The 27,550-nt window shown below is 35.4% G+C and overlaps 1 protein-coding gene across 1 annotated transcript in view; it reads right to left on the bottom strand.

Moving 5' to 3' along the window:
* The window catches only part of ERBB4 (erb-b2 receptor tyrosine kinase 4), a 1,149,310-nt gene that overhangs the window by 313,744 nt on the left and 808,016 nt on the right, over positions 1-27,550 (bottom strand). Inside the window, exons 6-7 of the mRNA XM_047868778.1 lie at positions 4,100-4,218; positions 1,202-1,343 (exon numbers count right to left, since the gene is read on the bottom strand). Coding sequence (XP_047724734.1) covers positions 1,202-1,343; positions 4,100-4,218 — 261 coding nt within the window. The remainder of the gene's footprint in view (positions 1-1,201; positions 1,344-4,099; positions 4,219-27,550) is intronic.

Raw genomic sequence — 27,550 nt, 5'->3', positions numbered from 1 at the left:
TAGTTCATGCCTCATGAGCAGGACCCTTCAAATATTTGAATTTTACATAGATAAATACTGAAGTGTTTTTAAATCAGTCTGTAATTTGATTGATCTGAACTATTCCAAGAAAGGAAATTTATGAGGTATCTAAGGAAACTGGGCATGTAATTTCACAAAATAGTTCTCCACTTGCCACAATTTAGGTGTTAAAAGCTTATATGCATAACTATTCTTTTAACCAATATAAAAGTATGTAATAATAATGATGAGAATTGTCATTGTTTTCAAACACTTGTTTTTATATACTGTCCCTCTGATTCTTATTCCCCAAACCTTTGATCATTATAATAACTCTAGAAAAGACAGAACCATGATTATTACTATCCACCTCGTAAGGAGAATACAGAAAACTAAATAGTTCATTTAAAATCACATAAGTAAGAAGTGGGCAGAGCCAGAAACCATAACCACTCTAATCCTATGTCCTTCACACTTCCTATTCAATCACAGACACAAAACAAGAAAACCATAATAGCGGTATGATGTAGATTGTAAAACCTTCTTCTTTTAAATGAGTATGTGGACAAATGTAGTCATTCTTTTTCTTAGGTAAAACAATGAAGAAATAATGTCCCATTGCTCACTCTGGAGCAAACGTGAAGACATACATTATACTGAATTCTTGATGAAAGTGAAGCTGGTCACTTGGAATTCCCAGGATGAGTTATCAATTTTGTAAAGATCTGTCAACATGCCCTTCACATCTATTGTTATTGTTTAAGATTAGATTTGATATTAAAACTATCATGCTACACAATCTATTACAAATAAGTAATCAGAAATGATATTAGGTAAAAATTCATTGTGATTAGAAGCAGACCTCATTCATTACAAAGCTTGCTGCCACTTAACTAAGCACTTTTTTGAGAAACAGTATCATGTACAAATACACTGAGGTATAGTGAAAACAGTGAGCTTAGAAGGCAACGGCACTACATTCTAACTTTAAGCTTGACACTCCTTTGCTGAGACTTTGGACCAATCACTTTAATTTTTTGAACTTTAATTTTCTTATTTGTGAAATGGTAGCAATAGGACCTAAATCCAAGTATATCCAACAATATTATTGCAAGTTTTAAATTACAATAAATGTATATGAAATTTTTCTGTTTTTAAATGATGATCTCATTAAATTGGCTATTCTCATCCTGTTACTTACGTGGGCATTTCTTGACACAAAATGCTCCATATGTATACTTTGCATTGAAGTTATGTTCCAGCTGAAAGGTGGTTGGATTGTAGACAAAAGTTTGGGGACATTGAGTAACACACGCTCCACTGTCATTGAAATTCATGCAGGCCTGCAACATAGCAAGTATTAATTTCATCTAAAAATAACCTTCATAACTTGTTAAAAGAACATTGCTGTAACAGCTTTGTGAGAAGGATGTATTCTTTATTATTATATTTATATTTTTACACATGTGTTCTATACTTATTTCACAAAAAGTATAAAATTTGACACTTTGTAGTCATTAAGTGCTTAGTGTTAAGTTCTAACTTGTTTTGGACTTCTAAAATTTTATAAAACTGGTTTTCCAATGCCAATGAATATACCATCTCTACAAAGTTATTGATGTTCAAGTTACTTAGTCTCTGTCCAGTGGTCTCCAAATTAATAATTGGTTTAAGTTATTAAAATTAGCTCACAGTGAAAAAAAATTTGACTCACACCATTCAAAGTGTTTATGCTGAGTCTCAGAGTCTGGCACTGGCAACTGACTTCCCAATTCTACAATCTAGATTTTCCTTAAAGCTGGTGTTTGGAAAGTTCAGTGCCGGAAGCAGCATGAAAAGTACATTGGTCATCACTGTGTGGTGAGGAAACATTGGTGAGGAGCCATTTACACTGGACTTGAAGAAAAGGTTTTGGAAGGTGACTAGTCCGTGTAAATACAGAGTATTTGATGCTGAAATGAAGGGAAGCAGACATACTTAGCTCATGATTAAATAATGTGCTGCCATTTCCTGTGTGGCTTTCATCATAATACCACACCATTTAGTAAAAGCCATCAAGTTCAAATAAAAGAGTTTGTTTCTGCTGACTTACCTATTTGCATTGAGACTTCATTTGTTAATATGTTCAAATGCATTTGAGAAGAATTAAAAACAATGTTTCCACCTGAGAGGTATTTGATATAAAATATATGTAACGTACATATACATACAAATTATATATATACACACACACACACACACACACACACACACACACACACACATACAAACAGGGCTTTCAAAAGAGTGGATGAACTAATTCTCTTAATTGAACAACTTAAACCTTCAGAGGAATAATTTAGGCCTTGGAAGGTAAGCTCATATGAACTCTAGCTATATTTTATATTTCATCATAAATTGTATGTATGGTTATTAATAAGCACTAATTCATTTTGTTTCTTCAAAACATTTTCTTCATCAATTGTTGTTTTAGCAAGTGCTTCATCACAAACATGACAATTCCCTGACAATGGCCTACTAGATGCATAATCAGAACAAGACTCACTCATGATACATTATTCACTACGATGACATTTTCCAGGAAGAATCTATTAAAAAGCAATCAGGAAAACTCAGTGAGTTTTAATTTATGGCTATAAAACTTCATGTGTCCTCATAATTGCTTTACGAACATACTTTATGCAGTGTTGTGCACAGACTGCTTGGCAACAAAGGGACATAAACCAGAGGAATCAAACAAATTTACCTTCCAGACTGCGCACAAAACAACGGAACTTACACCAAGGCCTCGGTCTGGCATTCTTGAACATTCTGTACCAAATGCCAAAGTAGAGTCATTGGACCATTCCATAAAAGTAATGAAATGAGAATTCTAAGGCTCACCAGGCACTCTGCTTATCATGATAATGGAACCATGAAAGAATGGCTATTGTTTGTGTTTCTTGTTGTTACTGCTTTGGAATTGTTACTATAACACCTGTTCAGTGTCCCCCACATCAGGCTTTACCCCGTATCAGGTGATAGGCAAGGGAAAGCGTTTCACTTCAAAACCTGCTGAGCATCCTCCTTAAATTTTTGACATTTTTCTTTTCTTTACTTCTTCTTCCCTACTCACTTCTGCAATATATACTTTTGTTTCAATATAGGATTAGGGTAGAAAAATTAGGTTTCTTGTAGCATTAAGAAAATTAAGAAATGACTATATCATGAGGTTTAATTTATGTTTTGCCTATTTTCAGAGTTGTGTCATTTAAAAAATGTTCAATTCTTAATATATATGTGTATTCTCTGGGTATTTCAAATGGGAAAAAATGAATATCTCTGTTCATTGTTAATAGCAAAAACAATTACTTATTTTATTATTTTTAGCATAAAATGAAAACAATGTCTGTGTTTATGAAATTGTGGTAACTATAGTTCACAGAATTGTCTGTATTCAAAAGAGCAGAAATAACTGTATTGGGGATATTAAAATGTAATTAAAACATGTCCCCAAAAAGCTATAAATGTTAATTTTAAGGAAAGAAAACTGTCCTTTTCTAAAATAAAAATCACACTGATTAGCATATAAATTGCTTTAAGCATGCGTTTGTAAATCTTATAAATTCTGAATAATATTAACTTGTAAACAAAATATACTGGGAAATAGTTAAATGGATAAATTTATGAATAATCTTGAAATCAAGAGTTATAATCTTGAAATTTAAATTCAAGAAATAAAATTCAAGAGCCCCCACTCAGAAAATTCAATGATGCAACAACATAAACAGGTAATCAATGTAAATTTTGGAAGGGCACTATTAGCTTTTAAAAGATATCTCAATATCTTTTTATCTTTTCCCCTTCTCATTCTCCAATACACCTCACCTGTAATATAAATTATGTCTGAAAGACATAATTCATTTAGTATAACAGAAACATCATAGTTAATCAATAGCCACCCAGTGAGGAGATGTATTATAGGAAGGCAAAACATCTTCTTAATCCTAAAATGGTTAAATTCAATCTTATTTTAATGCGAAGTTAAAGATTCAGTATGCCCGAATCCAACTAGAAAGGAGGGAGATCAGGAGACTAAAAGGGGATCTCCAAGACTTACAAAGCAGTCGGTGTCTTTTGGTCCTGAGCAACCTCCAGCACATTCTCTATGACAGCAGTCACTGACGTAGGGTCCATAGCACCTGCCGTCACACTGTTCTGCACACACCGTCCTTGTCACTGCAGAAGGCAGAAATGAGACTTTGATCAAAGTCAGCCACCAAGAGAAACTTCTAAGGTGCTTTGGAGTAGCTGACAAAGGCTGAGCTCTCAGGTAACAACACTCAACCCACCACTGACTCAATTCAGCTAATATGTACCAAATGAAGTCTGCAAAATTACTGTACAAAAACCTTCAAAAATTAATACATACTTTTGTTTTTATCTTATTTCTTGTGCCAGAAAGCACCTCTTATATTTTACAAAAATATTGTGCAATTTAGCAGGAAAGAATCAAATTTGAAGTAACTGAGTAAGGCATTTTGGCAGGGTGCAAAAAATGGAGTCAGCAGTGAAGTCAATTCACAATGTGCACAGTAAGATTTTATGGCAGAAGTTATCCCCAGAAATAATCCAAGCTTTTTAGTAGTCAAGGGAACATAAACTTTTACATGATTCACATTATATCTTACAAGATTCATATCAAGTAGATATATAAATAATGATACAGATACAGATAACTGGTCAATAGTAGCATAAGTGTTTCTATTCTTGAGATTTAAGTAAAATTTCCACCAAGATTCCTATGTAAGGAACAGTGCAATATCCTCAAAAGAAGTGAGGGAGGAAGGAAAGGAGCAAGGGAGGGAGGGAGAAAGGAAGGAAGGAAGGAAGGAAGGAAGGAAGGAAGGAAAGAAGGAAGGGAGGAAGGAAAGAAGGAAGGGAGGAAGGAGAGAAGGAAGGGAGGAAGGAAAGAAGGAAGGAAGGGAGGGGCACATTCATAGTGGACACAACAAAAATTCCCATTGGTCTTTTCTTACAACATCCTTTGATCCAAGCTGACAGCACTGTATCGAGGTATGCTTTAGTAAAATCAGTGCAATAGGCTGGGCATCAAAATTATAGCACTGAGGGACACTTATTTCACTTATTCCAAAGAGATACTTTTTAAGTATTTAGAGAAATAAATGTTACAGAATATATACAGCACATCCCTTCTTGGCTTCCATATTTCCACTTCAATCTGCTTTCCTTTCATCTTTTTAAACAGTTCTTCAAAGCTTCCTTCATTGCTACTGTAGAAAGACTCTGACCTTTAAACAGTAGTATTCCCCCAGTTGGTCTTGACAGTGTTCTTTGGGTTATGGGCTCATGCCTAGATGAAATCATTAATTCCCTACTTTTCACACTACTTATAGATAGATGACATCAGATCCAAATCTGAATTTTCTACTGAGCAGCAGCAAGTATTACCAGGTGCCTACAAAAGACCCATTTAGATACCTCAAGATGTACAGTGTGGAATGTACACTTTCTCACCTCCACCAATTGAGAGTATCTGTCTCCTTTGTTCCCTTCTCTTAATTAGTACCATCCATCCAGTAGCTTAGTTAAAAATCTGGGATGTGTTTTCTATTTCTCCTTTGCCCTCACTCTCACTTCGCATACCTAACAAAATTATCAAATAAAATTGCTAACTAACAGTCCTCATTACTGTCCCTCCTCTCTACTCCAACTTTTTAAAAAATGTATATCTAAATTATTACATAGCCTTCTAAAAGGTTTCTCAGATCCCAATTAATCATCTATGCTGCTCTAAAAGCAATGCTTGAAAATACAAGCCACTGCTTATAAATCATTGTTGTTTCACAAGGTAAAACTTGTCATCCCTGCACTAAAGGAGGAAACCCATAGCAAGGGATAAAAGTGCTTCATCAATTAAACACCACCTCTATCTATACTGGTGTCTCTCACTGTGCTTTTCACACCCATCCATACACAAACACCACTTGTGATTCCTGATTTCTTGCATTGTTTGCAATTTTGATTCTCATTGCCTTTTTATAATGCTCTCATCCATGCTAAAACCCCTTCTTGTCTTCTTATCCTGGCAAATATTCATCTATAAGATTGTATTCAGATGCCATTTTCTCTCTGAAAACTCCAGATACATCGCTAGGATGAGTTATTTTATCACTGTTTCTTCTGAACAAGGGAGAAAGTTAATGCAGACAGTGTGGTCTGAAGGACTACGCCCAAATCCTAACTCTATTCTTGTGAAATGAACAAGTTATTGAATATCTTTGTATTTCATTTTGCCGGTTTTGAGATGGATTTAGTAATCATATGTGTCTAATGGGATTGAAGATAAATAGAGACATAGGTATAAAGTGCTTCACATGGCCCCTGTTAATAGTTCTCAGGTTAGATATTATTATTGTACTTTACATTGTATCTTTTTTTTTTTTTTTAGGTTTGTTCCCTCTACTAAACTATTAGAGTAATTTTTTGAAGTCTATTGTCTTATTATTGATGTTTTTATCCTTAGGGACTGGTACAGTGCTTGACACTTCCTATACAAGAAAGTAAGTATCCTTTCCAACTAAATAAATCATACATTGCCAACTCAGTGAAAGCATTTGGGTACTGCTTAATGGACATATCAAAGGAAAAGAAAAACATGCAGAGAACTAAAGAGGTAGGGTACTAAACCCTGTAAATAGACAATATTAAAATACCCAGAAACACAGCATATCAAAATGCAAATAACTGAATTATTGCTAATTCATACATTAGACTTAAATGCTCCTTAAATTTTGTTATTATTTCATGATTCTACATTTTCACTTGGACCCTGTTTATTTGAACATGATTATGATATTCATAAAATAATATATAATATTTAAGTATGAACTATATTCCTTTTTTGGACTTGATTATATTCTTACCTATGTAGTAAAAGCAATACAAACATTAAATAGAGTTTAAACTGAAACAACATTTGGATTAATTCCCTGTCTTGCTTTTATTTTGTAAAAATAGAGTTATCTGATATAGAGGATTCTGAAAGACAGATTTTTAAGTCTGGATTTGTGACAGCGTATTTTGTATTTGCAGCTTGGTTCACATTAAATTTTGAAATAAATTATTTCTTTTGTAAGTATTCTAATAGGAAGTTCTACATAGTAAATCGATTTGTCCTGTTCTTTTACCTTCCTTTGCTCAAATCTCATTCTCTCAGTGAAGTCTACCCCTATTTAATACTGAATCCGTTTCAAATTACTGATTCCTGATGGATGCTACTCTTTTTTTCTCTTTCTTTCTATTTTTCTCTTTCCCTCCCTCTCTTCTCTCTTTCTTTCCCTCCTTCCTTACATCTTTCCTTCCTTCTTTCATCTTTGTTATAGCATTGATCACCACCTAACATATTTTACAACTCATTTATTACATATTTTGTTGGTGTTTTCCAATGTTTAGAACTGTACCTGTCATGCATGTAATGGTTATTTATATTTCATATACATTATACATACACAATACATATACATATACATATACACTACATATATGAAATATACCCAAATAAATTATATCTACTCATTAATTCTTCATATTCATACATTGGACTTATGTTGATGTTCCTATCTTTTATCCAAGTAGTATATTTATTTAGATATTCTAATTATACCATATAAAGAAAATACTTTTAATAGAGATTTTGTAAAAAATAAATTCTTATATAATTCCTCTCTTCCAGATTTAACAAGGCCTTTTTGAATGTACCAAAGTTGTTAACTGAAATAGCAGACATATGCTAAGTAAACAAATTATTAGATTTAAAATAGGTATTATCCCAGTATAGTCTATTAACTTGCTTTAACTTGACAGGCATTGCTCAGCTGGAAATAGCACAAAATGAGTCAGCATTAATAGCATATAAATCACACCATATTTTAATCTTAAACACATATGACTGTTAATTTCTATTTTTAACTCTATGGTGGCTTAAGGTAAGTATGCAAAATGTTTCAGTTTCTCTTTGTTTATATATTTTTTTTTTTTTTTTTTTTAAATTTTTTTTTCAACATTTATTTATTTTTGGGACAGAGAGAGACAGAGCATGAACGGGGAGGGGCAGAGAGAGAGGGAGACACAGAATCGGAAGCAGGCTCCAGGCTCTGAGCCATCAGCCCAGAGCCTGACGCGGGGCTCGAACTCCTGGACCGCGAGATCGTGACCTGGCTGAAGTCGGACGCTTAACCGACTGCGCCACCCAGGCGCCCCTCTTTGTTTATATATTTTGGTCTTTCCTACCAAATGAGAAAATTAATGTAGATAATGTTTATAAAGATAATTAACTATTAATTTATTTTAAAATTATATATAAAATGTTCCTATTGAGTTCAATTCTCTTATTGAGTATACTATTTAAGTATGAAAATAATATTTTAAAATCTAATCTATCATACTTCAATCTTAAGTTCAATAATTATTATGTTCTGAAATTTAAAAAAAATTAACATTTATTCTTTTTTGAGAGACAGAAAGAAACAGAGCATGAGTGGGGGAGGGGCAGAGAGAGAGGGAGTAACAGAATCCAAAGCAGGCTCCAGGCTCTGAGCTGTCAGCACAGAGCTCGAAGCAGGTCTTGAGCTCACATACCATGAGACCATGACCTGAGCCAAAGTTAGGTGCCCAACTGATTGAGCCACCCAGGTGCCCCTATGCTCTGAAAATTTTAAAGCATGTAGATGAAATTATTCATTCATACGTGTTGAGTCAACTTTAAATTGTTCAAAATAGCAATTTTATCTATCAAGTGTTCACATAACTCATACTTTTTTCAGGACACTTTGATCTTAGATACACCATTCCATTTCAAGAACCTGCAAAGAAACATCTAAGTCATTACTTTTGAAACTTTTGACTTAAGATATTAAAAAGAGAATTGTGGGTTTTGCTTCAGAAGCAGTCTATAATTCATTTTAAAAATAAAAAGAAGTATGATATATTCAACAGTAAATAGCACTTTTTGCTATCCCAGTGTTCATATGCCTTAATTCCATTTGAAAGTTCAGTAAGTATGAAATATATTTAGAAGTGTTTGCTTGATAGGTAAAAATATAAGTAAGCAAAAAGAACAAAACAATAAGCTTAATCTCTAAACAGTGATGTGACACAGTTAAGAAACATTTTTTCACATTGTTATATGAGATTTATTTTTAGAAAGAAAATATTCCCTTTGTATAATCTATTTAATGGCATTTATTGATTAATAATACTACTTAATATGAATTAAACACATCAAACTCTACTCATATTTTATTATGATGGAAACACAAAATGAAACAACAGTCCCTGAAATCAATGAGATAACTCACTTAGTCTCCATGGGAACATTGAGTTATAATTGCTTTCGTTATATTAATTTCCACCCTTTCCTGAATATTATTTCATTAGATATTCCCCTCTCATATTTAGTATCCTTCCTAAATTGCTTCATTGGGTGCATTAAAAATTTGGGTCGAATTTTAACTATCTTATTCATTGATGGTACATCACTAACTGTGATTGTGTAACATAAGGTAAAATCTGGGAAGTTACGGTGTTTACTATATTGGGCTCAGCAAATTTGAGATTAGGAATGGAGATTCATCCAAAATATCCATAAGAATTAGAGGGATAGGGGTGCCTAAGTGGCTCAGTCTGTTAAGCATCCAACTTCAGCTCAGGTCATGATCTCATAGTTCATAGGTTTGAGCCCTGCACCGGGCTCTATGCTGACAGCTCAGAGCCTGGAGCCTACTTCGGATTCTGTCTTTCTCTTTCTCTGCCCCTCCCCAACTCATGCTCTGCCTGTCTCTCTCTCTCAAAAATAAACATTAAAAATTTTTTAAAAAGAATTGGATAAAGTTTAAGGAACCATACATTCCAGGGTAAGGGGATAGTGTTGAAAGAATATCTATCATCTCAAGAAATTAAAGTAAGTAGCTTTATCATATCAGTACATCACTCATAAAAATAGTGGCTAGTTACTTCTTTATTTTATTTTATTTTTTTTAAATTTTTTTTAGAGAAAGAGTATGAGTGGAGGAGAGGGGCAGAGAGAGAGAGAGAGAGAGAGAGAAAGAGAATCTTCAGCAGCCTCCACACTCAGCATAGAGCCCAATGTGGGGCACAATTCCACAACCCTGGAATCATGACCTGAGCCCAAATCAAGAGTCAGAAGCTGAGTCACCCAGGTGCCCTGAGTTTCTTCTTTAATTATAATAATAACCATGTTTAAAGTTACTCCCTTAGAAATTTATTTAAAGAACTTTGACAATTTAGTTAAATATTTATTACTGCTTCCTGTGAGCTACAAAAGGATAAAGAACATTCATAAATAATTCAAAACAGGGCGCTGACATAACAGTGACAAAACAAAAAGATCTCTGCCCATTAAAAAATAAATAAGGTTAAATTTAGGCAAAGTATTTATAAGTGTCTTCTTGTGTTTTTACACTCTTCCACTTTTCTCTTCTTTTCTTATCTGCTTCTTCTTTCCTCATTTCTTCCATATCCTTGCCCTCAGGAGGGCCTTTTGGTTCTGTTCACTTCCTCTACCCAGTGGTTCTGAACCAGATTATCTAATGGGGCCTTTCAAACTTTAATATGGGAATTCCTGTGTTAGTGAAGATTTTCACTTGGTCAACATCAGTGGGGACCTAGATTGTCCATTCTAATAAGCTCCCAGGTAATGTCACTGTCTGCTGGTCCATAGACCATTTTGAGTAGCAGGATACAGAATACTTTAAAAAATACCTAGGAATCATTTAATTTCTAGTAAATCAAAATTACCTGCAATGTTCTAGGACTTGCCACTTAAAAAAATGTATTTAATGTTTATCTATTTTTGAGAAAGAGACAGAGCACAAGTGGGGGAGGGGCAGAGAGAGAGAGAAACACGGAATCTGAAGCAGGCTTCAGGCTCCAAGTGGTCAATGCGGGACTCGAACCCTGAACTGTGAGTTCATGACCTGAGCGGAAGTCAGACGCTTAACTGATTGAGCCACTCACGTGCCCCTAGAACTTGCCACTTCTAATAAGCTCCCCAGGTGATTCCAATATGCAGTCTAGAGTTGAAAATCATAACTGTATCCAATAAAAATGGGGAAAACTCTAGATTACTTATACCATTTGATTGATTGACTGACTGATTATTCTTTGTCTGAAATTTTACCACACTGACTGACCTCTCGCTCTAATTTCTTATTTGTGTTGTTAAGCCCTCTATCACTAATTGGGACAGCAAACAAGCAAAAAATCCATATGCAAGCAGGTAGGAAGAGTTGGGAAGAAAAAACCTAAAGTGGGAAGTTTTCAGACAGTAAAGTATGAGACTGTCAGAAAGCTGTTCCCTTCTCTCACCTAGCAGCTGCCTACATAAAAAGTATCCTGGCAGCCCCCAATTGCATTGCTAAACACACTTTAAAGGACATTGATTTTATTTGTATTTTTCTCTATTTCAACTAATATTCAGTGACCTGCACCTCTATGCTGCCTATACTATTTCTGTTTATTGACCAAATTTCTGTGTCCATGAAGCACATTATGTCCACTAAATAGACAGTGCTTCAGTGGAATGTTGTAATGTTAGGCTGTGTTCAGCTACATACTTGGCGTTTTGAACAAGAAGAAAAATGCTTGGGTTAAAGCAGAGGTGATTGGGGTTGGATGGGAAGAAGAATTTATTGACTATTAGAGTGATAAAAACACTGTAATGAGCAACTAAAAGGGCTTCTTGAACCCCTATTTGTCAGTATTTAAGGGAAATCTCTTTTGGATGCTTTAGACATCCACTTAATTACAGACAAGGGGCTTGATGAAATGCTCCCTAGAGGTAATCCTTTAGTTCTATGATCCAATACTTATTCCTACGAGTGGTGAAATTGTAACTAAAAAAATATACAACATGTTTTTAGAAGGCTACTATCATCAAGATATACATTAATGAAACAAATAAAGCCTATAAACCATCCAAGAACACACACTACTTCTAGAGCTTGCTGAAATTAGTAGAAAATCAAGTTTAATGAAACTAACACCAAACTATAGACCACTACTCATTTTCCCAAAGGAGAACAACTGGACACATTTGTGTGTCCAGGGCCAGGTTAACTCTAGGAATCACATAGGAAAGTTTAAAATAAAGATGCCTCTCCTCCTACATTTGATTTAGTAAGTCTGGAGAAAGGGCCAGAATTTTTTTTTTTTCTTATTAGGAGCCCTGAGGTTTTCATAAGTCGCCTTGAAAACCAACAACTCAAAACCTCTGCTGTAAGACCCTTTTTTCTTCCTAATGAGAGGTTACATTAGGAAGGGTAAAGCATTTATTTAGATGGGAAGGCAGAGGTGAAAATGGGTCTTAAACTGCTGCTTCCTATCTCATGCTAGCTAGATCACAGAATGATGAAGTCAGTAATTGCTGCCACGCAGAGTAAGCCCTTAAGATACATTAGGCTGTATCCTAATTTGGACAAGGAAGGAATTTGAACCTTAAATAATTTATCAATTCTTTCAACCAATAACATAAGACTTAAACACTGGAAAAAGGCATTCAGGGAAGGATTTTATTTTATTTATTTATTTATTTTAAATAATGGAGTCCAGGAAAACAGAATTATTAAAAAAAAAAAGTGTCTGTATCTTCCAAATTACTGCAAAGCATACCCATTTTCACATCACAGAAGAAAATGCAATTTACTATCTTTTATTCCTAATTCCTAATTAGTGGGAACTAGCTAGGCCATACCATGAGGTATACACTCCTGTAGGTGACATAATGGTTTAATCCTAAATGCAGTAACTGCCATAGTTCACCTGAAAAACATGGCAAATGCCCACAAAGCCATTACTGAAATTGACATTCAGAGTCAGTTAATAAAGTATGCTCAGATTTTAGCAGCTATTAGTGAGGTTTGACCCTTGTCCCAGATAAATCCCTGGTGACCCATGGGGTATGACATGATAATGTTGTTAGTTGTGTTAAATAGGAAAGGAATCTTGTCACATCCATTCTTCATCACTAGCTGCTTTCTTCATTTATTTAATGAAGTTTTATTCAACCTATTTTTTTAATGACATGTTCAATGATTCATTGAGGTAACTTAAAACTGATTTTAAAATACACACTTGGGCATCAGGGAAATTCTCCCCTTTTAATACGCTATTAACATTACCAAAGTTTATGAGTTAGAATTCGAAAAGCCGATAGCATTCTATTACATTAACTATAAAAATATTCTTGAAATTCTTCTGTATATATAGGTTTCAAAATAATAAAGGAAGCATATGAATCTGCATAAGAAAACCACAAACAGACTCCTAAAGAATACATTTTTACATTAGAATTGAAAGCTGCACCTATACCACACACATAAATGATATGCTGTCACAAACCAAGAAATCCGGAAAAATCTAACATTGAATTTTTCGGAATCACCTCAAATTATGGTTGACCACACATCTCTACATACAGATTTAGCAAGAACAAAACAAAACAAAACCTACCTTTTTTGCTTATATTAGTATATCAGGATAAGTATGTCCTTATCCAAAATATCAATGAATGAGGATAAAGATAACCTCTCCTACTCAATAAACACCTGGATGAGTCTCCTTCTCAAAAGGGGGGTGGGGTGGGAAATGCTGCTAATTTTGTGATGAAAATAATCACAAATATTAAAATGGAAAAGACAGAGCCACACATCAGTTAAACAATGAACAAAGATTTCCTGACCTAATGTGTGCTATCTAGTCTAAATTTCTCATTTTATTGATGAAAAAACTGGAGTTGAACTAAACTGACTTTCCAATGGACAAATCCAAAATCACATCCAACCATCTCTAAGGGATTAACACTATGTGTTGAGGGTTTTCCAGGCAGTTTCCAGTTTGCTCACATCACAGCAGAGCCCACGCCTAGTAATCAATTTGGGAATTAAAATACCAAATGATGCTGAAATGCTAGGAGAAATATTACATTTAATAGCACTAGCAAACTCAAAGCTATTGTCAGCTAAATTAATGTGCCCCTTTCTAATGTCAAATTTTTTTCCTTTTTCATCCAAATCCACACTCATTCACTTTGTTTTTATCTCAAATAAAGGATTGCTCATTTTCCTGTTTTAGGTTATTCCTGAGTCCCAGGTTGCCCAGTCCCATAATATTCAAGGCCAAATTCTTGCATTGGAAATTATTTATATTCTCTCTTTTACAATTAATGTCTTTACTGGCCATTTCTTCAAGGACGATACTCAAGATTCTTGTATTTTAAGTAAGTTAAAAAAAAAATCTTCCCTTTACCTCATGATCTTCATTACCCTCAGAGAGCCAAGCATTTTCAAGAGTTACCTATAACACATACTTGCAGATATGTCTCAAGTATCTATCCCCAGTCCTTCTTTACAATAACTGTGAATATCTCAGTTGAGTTTCCACTTATTAACTAATTATTTATTGGGCAGTTCTACGTGGATGAATCAGGGATATTTAAGACTTAGAAAGGACATAGCTAAACTCCCTTATTCCCATTCTCAATTCAGCCACAACACTATTCTCTCCCTATATACTCAGTCCCAGTGACTATTTCCATCATTGATTCAATTGCTCCAACTCAAAATTGGAATTCATGCCAAATCCCCCTCTTTTCCTTTACAACCAAATCAGCTTCGTTACCATGGCTTATTATAAGTTGCATTCTCTATCTCTTAAATTGCCTCCTTCTCATCCTGGTTCTTTGTATGGCGTGTTCTAGGCCCTTCTTCTGCCCATCTGATGTCCATACATTCTTCAAGGATCATCTTGATAAAAATCTCCTTTGTTAACTCTTCACCAAATCCCTTGACTGGAACCCATTATTCTGTATCTCCTCCCCCTTCTTTCTTGGTGACCTCACTTAATGCCATACAGACTTCTAGTCTAGCAGTTATCCCATTGTATTGTAAGTTGGCAATCCAAGTTAATTACCCCTGTGCCACAGATGAAGAGGTTAACATTTAACAAATATTAACTAGCCTATCCTAGGTCACAGGATAAGTTATTATAAAGTAGGGTTTTAAACTCGTTTCCAGACTCCTATATATCTTCATCAATATGTTTACATTAATAACCTCAAACAATGAGTGTCTAAATTTAAAAACCGAAGGTGGTAGAGGTGGGAGGAAAATACTTTCAGAAGCTATTTTAAGTACAACATTGAATAACAATCTGCATGAACCTTCTTTACATTCTTGAAAAATAGTTTGTTTTCGAGTCATTTTAACTAACAACACAATTATGAGTGGTGAGTAATGAAAATTAAGATATTACTCAAATAATTTTAAAGCTTATAACAAGACTCCTACAAATAAGATTATTTTATATTTAGCATTTTATGAAATCTCATATATGACTGAGTTCAACCTACTGATTTTACAGAGGAGGAAACTGAGGCCCAGATAGGGCCCATTTTTCAAGTCCATATATCAATAATAATAATAATAAAAATTTAGAGTGGAACTACCTAAAAGAGTTGCACCACAAACATTCTTTAAGCATAGCCGGAAGGCTATTTTCAAACTGTTACTTTTCTTCTCATAGAACATGTTTGAGATTTTGTTAAAATGTTAATCATGCCTACCTAAAAGTTAAAGTATACTTCTTCACAGTGTTTTTTCAAAAAGAATTTTGGTTGGGATGAGCACTGGGTGTTGCCAATTTGACAATAAATCGTATTTAAAAAAAAAGAATTTTGTTTCTGTTTTGTTTTTAAATCACAATTCAGACTACAGAAAACTAAACAAACAACATTTTATAACATGGCTCAGTACACATATACATGATGAAAAGTTTTAAAAATTATATTAACCTGGATTATGTGCAAAGCATTTTGATACAGTTTTTTTTTTTATTCTTTTCTAATGTGGTCTATTTATTCTAGTCTAGTTTATTTCAACATAAGTTTAATGTTGGTCAGGGTCCACTGAAGTGATACTATAATCCACTGATGAGTTGCAAACGGTAGTTTGAAAGCTTTGCTCAACTGCATAGACAAAGGTCAAAATAGGAAAGTAGAGAAAATGGTCCTGGTGTTCCTTTTACAAATGTGAGCCAAATACAGATGGGAGCCAAACTGGCCTTCTCATGAATTCAGGAACTTAAAGCCATTGGAGATGACATTTCCTTTCTTTGCATTTTTATGATGCCAAAGACTATGGGGGATTATTTTACTTCTACTATCATAACTGGAAATTTGGGGCAGTTAGGTCTGAATTTCTCCTACATGACAGTACGGTAAGCTGTGAGCCAATATAAAACAACATTTGGGAGTCTCTTTGAGCAACATATTTATACAAAACAATACATTATAGATATTAAATAAAGCTTTTTAAATAAAGCTTTTTATGCATTATTAATATATGTTAAAATAAATGATCATTTCTGTAATGTGTAAAGAACTGGGCATCCCCCAATTTTTTTTTTGTTTTGTGATAAAGAGAATATAATATTTTTTTTAATTTTTTTTTTCAACGTTTATTTATTTTGGGGACAGAGAGAGACAGAGCATGAACGGGGGAGGGGCAGAGAGAGAGGGAGACACAGAATCAGAAACAGGCTCCAGGCTCTGAGCCATCAGCCCAGAGCCCGACGTGGGGCTCGAACTCACGGACCACGAGATCATGACCTGGCTGAAGTCGTACGCTTAACCGACTGCGCCACCCGGGCACCCCGAGAATATAATTTTTTATTATTCTTTCCTTTTAAAGATTCTGAAATTACATAAATAATACAAACTCTTAGAGAAATATACATAACTACAGATATAATTTTTTTTAGAAAAAAAACAGAGCAATAACCAATGTCAATTTTTGGGTTTCTATAGATCCTTCGGCTCCCTGTTACAGTTTATGGTAGTATAACAGTTAAGAGGGCACGAAATACACAGCCAAAAGTAATTTGAGACACTAATCAAGATTTCTTCTGGCCCCACATTTTATCCTTACCAGAAATTATCATTCTTTTTTAATTTTGACAATCTAACAGTGAAAATTCATAGCTTTTATATCATTGATTATAAGTGAGGCCAAACACTCTTACAAATTTCCTGTGTAAGTTTTTAATTCTTTTTAATTTTATTAAAAATATTTTGTTTTAGGGGGCACCTCGGTGGCTCAGTCAGTTGAGCTGACTTCGGCTCAGGTCATGATCTTATAGTTCCTGAGTTTGAGCCCCACATCAGGCTTGCTATTCTTAGGGCCTAGCTGGCTTTGTATCCTCTGTCTCCCTCTCCCTGCCCCTCCCCTGCTTGCTCTCCCTCTCTCTCTCTCTCTTTCTCTCTCTCTCAAAAATAAAATGAATATTAAAAAAAAAATGTTTTAGGAGGGGAGATGCGTGGGGAATGGACTATATAGGTGATGGGTATTAAGGAGGGCATTTGTTGTGATGAGCACTGGGTGTTATTTGTAACTGATAAATCACTAAATTCTACTCCTGAGACCAATACTACACTATATGTTAACTAACTTGAATTTAAGTAAAATCTTGGAAAGAAAAAAAAAATTCTTCAAAAATTAAAAACAAAAAACATTATAATGTAGTTAAAACGATCTTTTTCTTCCTTTTAAATCTGAATTATGTTTAAAAAGATCTTCATCATCCCATAATTTTTACCTACATTTTTAATGCTTCAATTATTGTATGCTTTTAAAAAATTTTGTCTACAATTCTATAATCCTTAGTCTATTTCATGCTTTTTTAAACTTTTTTTTTTTCTTTAAGTAGGTTCCAAGCCCATGTGGTGCTGGAACTTAGCACCTGAGATCAAGAGTTCCATGCTCTACCAACTGAGCCAGCCAGGTGCCCCTAAACTTTTAATGTATAATTCATCCCGTGTCTTTTGTTCTGTGGTAGGGGTCTAACTTTATTTTATTATGTACTATGACCCTTTTGTTCCAACCCTATTTATTGAATAATCTATGTTTTGTTACTTTTTTCTAAAAGAAATGCCAACTTTATAAAACTAAATTACTATATAGATTTTAGTCTCCATCTGGACTTTCTATTAGATTCCATTGAGCCAATTCTGTTTTGAACTAATACCATATTATTTGTTAAAAAAAGAGACAGCAAGCTCAAAATGGAGTCCAGTTGCTAAACCACATGTCAGCAAACCAGGACTTTATACCTAATCTAATTGCAGTTTCAACCCCCCAGGAGTGTAAACTTTAACCAGTCAACACAGAATTACCTGGGTAGCATTAGTGGGATAATCCGCCCCATAGACTCCTCCCATTCTCCTTAGGAAAACAGCCTTGCCTGAAACAATGCATTCTTTACTAACAGTTTCCTCCTTTCCACCTTTTTTTTTTTTTTTTTGCCTTTAAAAAGCTTTCCTTTCCTACAGCTCAGCAGAGCTCTCTTCCATTGCTAGATGAGATGCTGCCAGATTCATGAATCAGTGAATAAGGCCAATTTGATCCCTACTTAGTTTAATTTTTGTTAACAGATTTGGTGGCAGCAGCAAGATGGAAGGAGACCACCTACCCCTTTGGGAACAAGGAACACAGGGTGGCACCCACTAATACTTGGAGTTCACTGTCTTTCTCATTGTTTCCAAAGGCCATGGCTAAATTCCTTCTAGGTTCACAGCTCCACTGTCTCTGCACGGAGCTCCCAATCCTAACTGGCTTTCCAATCCAGGGCAGATCAGCTGGAGTTGGAGCTAAGCCTCTAGCCTTTCAGACCACAACATGCAGATTTTTGAACGGGAAACTCCCAGTCTTTAATTCTGTCTGTCCCAAGATCCACAAAAAGACTGTTAGTGCCAGTGCACAGTTCACATCCATATTGAGCCCCTAATTCCACAGTCTGCAATTGTTGGAGTCTGCTGGTGTAATTCTTTCCTGAGTCCAAGGTTCCACAGGGATTACCGGTATTACACACAGGGCCTTCTCTGGGCCAGGACGCAGTGACTAACATCTCTTGGTTACTGCTGACATATTAAGGTACACATGTCCGTTTGCCTTGTTTTTGTGTAGATAAAAAAAAAAGCTATAAAAACTGGTGGCCATGGGTGGAGCTCTGAAGAGTTGTTCGAGTGCTCACCACCAGACCCAAAGACTCCTATGTTAGAATACGCTGGCCATGGAACAATTTAGATTGACCACAGGTCAACAGCAAACTCAATAAAATGTCTGTCCGAAAAGGTACACTGTAAACACCGCACAGTCCCCAAATCAGCGGCACATCTCCTTTAGGTATTAGTTTGGCTCAGAGAGACCCTTAGCTAATGGGATCCTTAAACTCTAAAGAATCAAGCACACCTTCTAGTATACCTGCTTATTTTATATCTAAGAATTATGGTCCTGGAAACTATAAATACCTACAAAAATGGCAAAATCTTCCTAAGCTTGTTTTGTGTCATGAAAATGTGGCTTGGTAACTCTTAGGTTGAGGACTCCAAAATATGACCAGATAGAAATGTGGGTTGAACTCCATCTGTGGTTAGGGTCCTATTAAACTATTGCCATCCCTCCAGGGAATGACAATGTCCATTAGAAGGAATGTTCCAATTAGATGAGATCATTCATTTAGGAAGTGTCCTTAAAAGTAACAGTTCACCAATCACACAAACCTATAGGAACGGAATACCTATTTTAATTGGTATGCAGAAGCTTCTAAAAGGCTTTAAAAAATAGCTTCGTTAAAGTTTAATTGCAAAAAGCTGATGAAAAATTAAAGACAAAGAGGTACCTAAAACAAAGATTGTAAGACTGTCCTAACTTCTACTGCTTCCCTCTATCTTCCTTTATTTGAGCAGCCAATCTGGTAACACTATGTCTGAACTGCACTTCCACTCTGAAGAGACTACAAGACCTAAGCAAAAGTCCACCAAGTTGATGGCTTTATAGGCACCCCTGCATCCACCTTTGAAGAAGGGCCTCCATACAGTCCACTCCCAGAGCTGATGAGACTCTGAGAGTTTTTCTATTAAACTGCTATATTTACTCCCCTAAGCAGCCAAGGGGAAACTAAATTAAAATTAAGTTTAAAAGCCTCGCCAAATTTTAGTAAATATCAGAATTACATGCTTCACTTTAAACTCCACTCAGAACCCACAGATGGGATCTGGAAAAACTGGTAGAGGCCAGCTAAGAGTGAGAATTCTTACCAGGGTCACCTCCCCCTATATCCCTGTCTGTAGTAGATAAAGGAAAATAAAATATCTTTTATTTGTCAGTAGATAAAGGAAAATAAAATATCTTTTGTATCCTCTTTGGGGATACCTCTTGAGTCTAAGCGGTCATTCAATATTGCCAGATATATGCACCGCTTGTCCCAGCTGAAACCTGACAAGATATTTAAAAGAAATGTGTAAGTATTTCTGTAGTCAAAAGCTGGACAAATTGGAAGCTGATATTCAGAGCCTGGTAAGAACCTTTTTTTTTTTTTTTTTTTTTTTTTAATGGGTTTATCCCTAAGCAAATTGAAGATAATGCAGTTGGATGGGTGGACCAGCCTATAATGTCATTTAAGCCACAACCCAATTCTTTGAGGAGTTAGAAGCTTCCTTATCTTACAAATCTCTATAAAACTAGAAATGCAGCTCTTGAATCAATTTGAAGTTCACATATTCTTTTTTTAGGAGCCCCCAAACCACCCCTATTTATCAAAAGTCTTGTAAATTATGGCCTTAGGAAAACCAAAGTCCTTCTTGGAGAAACCTGAATTCCTTCCCTGTTAATTCTTATCTAGACCACCCCCAATACCTAAGTCTAAAGGAAAGAAAGTCTATTTAAAAATACAAACTGCACCTGGGTGGTTCAATTGGTTAACCATCCAACTCTTGATTTTGGCTCAGGTCATGATCTTGCCTTGCATGACTTTTTTTTTTTTTAATTTTTTTTTTTTTCAACGTTTATTTATTTTTGGGACAGAGAGAGACAGAGCATGAACGGGGGAGGGGCAGAGAGAGAGGGAGACACAGAATCGGAAACAGGCTCCAGGCTCCGAGCCATCAGCCCAGAGCCCGACGCGGGGCTCGAACTCACGGACCGCGAGATCGTGACCTGGCTGAAGTCGGACGCTTAACCGACTGCGCCACCCAGGCGCCCCTTGCCTTGCATGACTTTGAGCCCTGCATCAGGCTCCACGGTGACAGTGTGGAGCATGCTTGGGATTCTCTCTCTCCCCCTTTCTCTCTACCTCTCCCCTGCTCACACACATGCTCTATCTCAAAATAAATAAGTAAACTTAAAAAAAAAAATAGAAATACAAACTGCTCTACAGCAAGATTACTTGTTAAGGACAAATTCAAATCCTAAATGACTTCTCCACAAATATTAGTAATAAAAAGCCACAGAAGCTATAAGGTCTCTGTTTACTTCTACCTGTATGTTTATATGAGTCCATATATACGTGTTATAGATGTGTGGTATTTTTCTACCTCTAGAGGGTATTTTACCTAAGTTAATTTGTAAAAGAAACTATTTAATTGGCTTAAACAAAGAAGCACTTATACAAATACAATATTCTTAAATTCTGAAAAATATAATAGAAACAATCCAAATGACTTTCAGGTTCAGGAAATAGTTGGTATTAAAGCTAGTTTGAGTCTGTTGGGTTAATTAAAACAGGCATATTTTTAGAGTTATCAGCATTAAATATAATACTTTTATTCTATCTAGGCTTCTAAGAGTCAAATAAGTTCATGTATCTCTTACAAAATTTGTCAGCAAGAAAAATAGCTTGAGATGATAGCTGACTTTCCCTGATGTATCATGAAGTTTTTATGTGTAGTCCAAACATAACTGTTAAGAACAAGTAAGTTAAGTAGATGTAAGTAGTATAAAAAGGTTTTGGGTGAACTTTTTAAATAGTTTCCTCAAATATTTGGTAACCTGAAACTTTAAAAAAAGTTTTGCTAGGTTAAGTTAAATGATGTCAAGTTAAATTCATTGAATATCTAGATAATTTCTAAATAAGGTAAAATATTGAACACTAATTACTCAACACAGGTTTACCCATTTTTGTTTCCTTTTACAAAGGAATTAAAAATATTTGGGTGTAGGAGCACCTGAATGGCTCAGGAAGTTAAGCACCCAATTCTTGATTTTTGGCTTAGGTCATAATCTTGCAGTTCGTGAGATCAAGCCCCACATTTGGCTCTGAGTGGAGTGTGGGGCCTGCTTGGGATTATAATCACTAATAAAATAATATTTGAGTCTATTAGTAAATATGTTTTATGACATGCTGAGAAATTTTCTATGAGAAAGCAGGTTTCTAGAAATTATAAAAAAATAGTTTCCAAATCTGGTAATCTATAGAATGTTAATGTAAAAGACAGTTTATAATCTCTTATTTCTTAGTTTTCACCAGAAGTTAAAATTTTCTTAGGGTTAAAATTCTAATATATTAACTAAAACTACTAGAAATAATAGGGGAAAGAAATTTTATGTGCATCAGGACTGGTTAAGGTTGGAATGAATTTAATTAAGAAAAAGTTCAATATCAAAAACAACCTGGTACAAAATTATCATTCAGTTTTCTCTCTGTTAAAAGGACAAAGTTTTCTTGAACTATTGTTTTGTTCTTGATAAAAGACTGTAAGTTGGGGGTGGGGGCACCTGGATGGCTCAGTCGGCTAAGCAACCCATTCTTTTTTTTTTAATATATATTTTTGAATGTTTATATTCATTTTTGAGACAGTGAGAGACAGAGCATGAGTGGGAGAGGGGCAGAGAGAGAGGGAGACATGGAATCCAAAGCCGGCTCCAGGCTCTGAGCTGTCAGCACTGAGCCCAATGTGAGGCTCAAACTCATCAACCACAAGATCATGACCTAAGCCAAAGTCTGGTGCTCAACTGACTGAGCCACCCAGGCAGCCCTCAAGCAACCAGCTCTTAATTTTGGCTCAGGTCATGATCTCACGGTTGTGAGACTGAGCCTTGGCTTGAGCCCCAAGGCTCTGTGCTGAACATGGAGCCTGCTGAAGATTCTCTCTTTCCCTCTCTGTCTGCCTCTCCTGTGCTCACTGGTTCATAAAATAAAATAAAAATAAATAAAATGAAATGATTATAAAAGGTTTTTCTTTACCTTTTAAAGTAATGCATCCAGAAAACAAGTATTCTGTGTTTTGTCAAAATAATTTCCTGTGTTGTTTTTTTTTATTAGGTCTTTGATGATGTAAAAAATATTGAATCTTCTCTTAAAAGAGCTAAAGATTTTTTTTAACAACTAACTTCTGTATTTGCCTGCAAAGTCTTTAATTGGCACCATGTTTAAATGAAAAATTAAGCATTGTTTTAAGGTGATCAATGTTCCTATTTGCCCAACTGCTATAAAAACTTTTTGATATTTTTAGAAACCACAAGTGTTGGTGAGATGTGGAGAAAAAGGAATCATCTTGCACTGTTGGTGGGAGTGCAAGCTGGTGCCATTGTGAAAAGCAGTATGGAAGTTCCTCAAAAAGTTAAAAATATAACTACCCTATGATCTAGTAATCACACACCTGAGTATTTACCCCCAAATCAAAAACACTAATTCAAATAAATACATGCACACCTATGTTTATAGCAGCATTATTTAAAGAGCCAAATTATGGAAGCAGCCCAAGTGTCCATCAATAAATTAATGGATAAATAACATGTTATATATACATATATATAGTGAAACTAAGCCAGCAAGAGAAAGAGAAATACTTTATGATTTCACTCATACGTGGAATTTAAGAAACAAGACAAATGAGCAAAAAAATGAAAGAGAGAGAGAGATAGAGATAAACCAGGAAACAAACTCTTAACTATAGAGAATAAATTGATAGCTACCAGAGAAGAGGTGGATGGGGAGATGGGAGAAATAGATGATGGGGATTAAGGAGTGTACTTGTGATGAACACAAGGTGATGTATGGAATTGTTCAATCACTATGCTGTATACCTGAAACTAATATAACACTGTGTGTTAACTATACTGAAATTAAAATAAAAGCTTAATAAACAAAATTTAAAAATAAAGTTTTTGGTATTTTCGACAAAATTCCCCCAAATCAAATTCTATATGAAGTCTTTTTGATTTAAAACTAACTTTGGGATTTCCCACAGGGTCTCTGGAACATTTCAAAAGATTTGTTTTCTCTCTTTATAAAAAGGATCATGTTAAACTAATCAGGGTTGTTTGAAATGCTAAACTGCATGGGAAGCATTGTCAAATAAGAATCACTACTAAGCCTTCTTTATGTTGTGTTTGTGTAGGTATATGTTATACATATTCCAGGATTATATGACATTCTTGGAAATCTGGTATTATCAGTCATAATTTATTATCTTAAAATGTGGTATATCACAAAAATTGCAAAATTTTCTTGTTAATTTCATAAAAATGAACTCTTATCAGATCTTAATAATAGGTATTTTTAAAAGTCTTTTGTCATTTACAGACAGTTATAGTTTTACTCAAATGTTTCTGCACAAGTATTCTTGTACTTCATCTGCAAAAGTACTTCATCTCCAAGGAGATTCATGGAAAGGATTTTTTTTTTTTACTAGTTCATGTTTTTTGATAAATCTAAGATCGCAAAACTGAATTGGGTGAGAATTTCCAGAAAACATGAAAAAACTGGATTCAGGCAGAACAAGGATTAATATCATGGGACTGAGTGAATTGACAAGGACTTTTTATCTGAAACATTGCTGGTTCTTTAATGTTCTTTTTTTTCAGATTTTAAGAATTTTTTTTCTCTTTTCTCTTAAGCTATCAACAATTTGTGTAAAGTATACCTTTGTGAACAAAGGTGAGACATTTACATTTTCTCCCTACCTAATCCCTCCAGAATTAGAAAACTCTTGAGCATTCTTTTCATGGCAATATAGTCAGTAATTTGCATAAGTTCAATGAGATTCTGTTCCCTTTAATAGGATTGATTATATCACCAAGGTTTTACTAGAATGTCATATTTGAAATAGATATGCACAGACTCAGACTGACCAGACAGTTTTAAGGAGCTGAGATTGACTTTACAGAGGCAATAAAGCCTCTTAGAAAAAATCAGCCTGGCACCTTGCATATAAAAATCAGCCTGGCACCAGCTAAGCAATCTTAAAAAAAAGCTTATATGGTCTGTCATTATCTTGTTGCACTTATGTAAATACTCAGGCCAAATCTAATGCAAACAAATCAGTTTCACCATGATTATCCTTAGAGAACAAAGAAATGGGGATAATTAGGAGAAAAAAATTATGTGTGCACCTTTGTCTATATCAGATTCTAATCCTGTTAATTGCTTTTGAGATTTTGTTATATACTTGTAAACTAGACTGACTCCTGAATTATTCTAGTTTACAAACAAACAAACAAACAAACAAACAAACAAACTTGCTACGAATCTCCAAACTAACGTGTCCAACTTTCTCACACCCTTCTGACATGGAATCACTAAGAACAAAAACTGCCCTTGAACCTCCTTGGAAGGTTCCCATATGGTGGCCAATCCCGTATGGTAGCCAAACATCAGGGACATGGATCCTGGATATACATCTCACAGTTGAAGAAGTCTACGCCTGACACCTGGTCCTGTGAAAATGCTAGAGACCTCCAAATCAGATTGAGGTAGATTGCTTCCCTCAACATGCCAGTTCAAGATGTCATACTTAAACTAAACTTGGAATGCTTCCTTCTCCCCTTTCTTTCCTTAATTCTAGTATTGGTCTGGAAAGATAATGCCACCATCCATATTGCCTTTGTCATTGCAAAGAGGGTAGAGAGTTAAATTCTGGGTCTTATGTGAGATTATTTTTTTAATGTTTATTTATTTTGAGAGAGAGAGAGAGAGAGAGAGAGAGAGAGAGAGAGAGAGAATGCACACAAGCAGGGGAGGGGTAGAGAGAGAGAAGGGGAGAGAGAGAATCCCAAGCAGGCTCCACAGGGACAGCACAGAGAGCCCAAAGCAGGGCTCAATCCAATGAACCATGATATCATGACCTGAGCCAAAATCAAGAGTCAGATGCTTAACCAACTGAGCCACCCAGGTGCCCCAGATTCTGGATTTTATAACAACTTTTTTTTCAGGCTAGCAGAAAACCTAAATGACTCTTGGCTTAAATGGACAAACGCAAAATTCCTGCAAGTGAATCCATTAACATGCCACTTAATGGGAGTTTGTGTCCTGACAGCATTTATCTTTGTGGTTGTTATTATTCTCCTTGGGCTTGTTAAAGCCCAGATACCTGGCACATAGCCAGACAATGTCTTTTAGATAATCTAAGTGTGCCTACAACTTTCTACAAAGATATCTCATTGGCTGATTCCCTGGATTTATACTGTTGAGTTAGAAAGGAATTACCAGAAGGCATTCATGACGGGATTCATTTCCTTTGGCAGGGTTATACTTCCCTGGTTAGGAGTAAAGTTAAATGAGAATGGGATCAAAAATCCTTCCTTAATTCTTGAAGTATTGCAGAATCTGCTGGTAAGACCATAACCGCCCAAGAAATATCCATAGACTCTCTGGCCAAAGTTGTCCTTGATAACAGAATAGCCCTTGATTGTCTTTTATCTGAACATCGAAGTGTTTGTGCTACTGCTGACACTACCTGCTCTACCTGTACTAACATTTCTGGAGAAGCTGAAACTCAGTTAAATAAAGTCACTGAGCAAGCCACTGGGTTTAAAAAAGGTGTCTCCTGGGGCACCTTGGGTGGCTCAGACTATTAAGCGTCAGACTTTTGATTTCTTCTCAGGTCATGATCTCACAGGATTGAGTCTTGCATTGGGCTCTGCACTGACAGTGTGGAGACTGCTTGGGATTCTCTCTCCCTCTCTCTGCACCTCCCTGTTTGCACTCTCTTTCAAAATAAGTATATAAACATTAAAGAATAAAAACAGAAACAAAAATAAAACAAAACAAAAAAAAGATGTCTCTTTCCACAGGGTCTTAGTTTGCCTTATTTGATTTTGATTGGTTTGGGTCTTGGGGAACATGGCTTTGAAGTGCATTCCAAACATTGAAAATTATTCTGCTTATAAGAATCATAGTTGGGGCGCCTCGGTGGCGCAGTCGGTTAAGCGTCCGACTTCAGCCAGGTCACGATCTCACGGTCCATGAGTTCGAGCCCCGCGTCAGGCTCTGGGCTGATGGCTTGGAGCCTGGAGCCTGTTTCCGATTCTGTGTCTCCCTCTCTCTCTGCCCCTCCCCCGTTCATGCTCTGTCTCTCTCTGTCCCAAAAAAAAAAAAAAAAGAATCATAGTAATCTCTCTGCTGTGTTATATTCTCTCAAAAGCTTTAAATACATGTTCATAGGTGCTATCCACCAAGCAAATGATCTCCCTAAGAATGGAATAGGAGGGGAAAAAAGAAAACAAAAGAAAAAAGAAGAGAATAGCTACCTTAAAAATTGTTAAACTGAAGTGGCTTATGAATATCACAGAGATTAAGCAAAACACACATAGCCTATGAATACCACACAAAGGATCCACCAATGCTGTGAGAACTACAAAGCAGTAGCTGAGAGTGGTGCTAATGCTTTAAATTTTGATCATACTTCTCAGGTAAGGTG

The sequence above is a fragment of the Prionailurus viverrinus genome, chromosome C1 (assembly GCF_022837055.1).
Source record: "Prionailurus viverrinus isolate Anna chromosome C1, UM_Priviv_1.0, whole genome shotgun sequence".
In the NCBI taxonomy this organism is placed as follows: Eukaryota; Metazoa; Chordata; class Mammalia; order Carnivora; family Felidae; genus Prionailurus; species Prionailurus viverrinus.
Note: the sequence above shows the minus strand (reverse complement) of the source record. Positions and strands in the feature narration are given on the sequence as shown.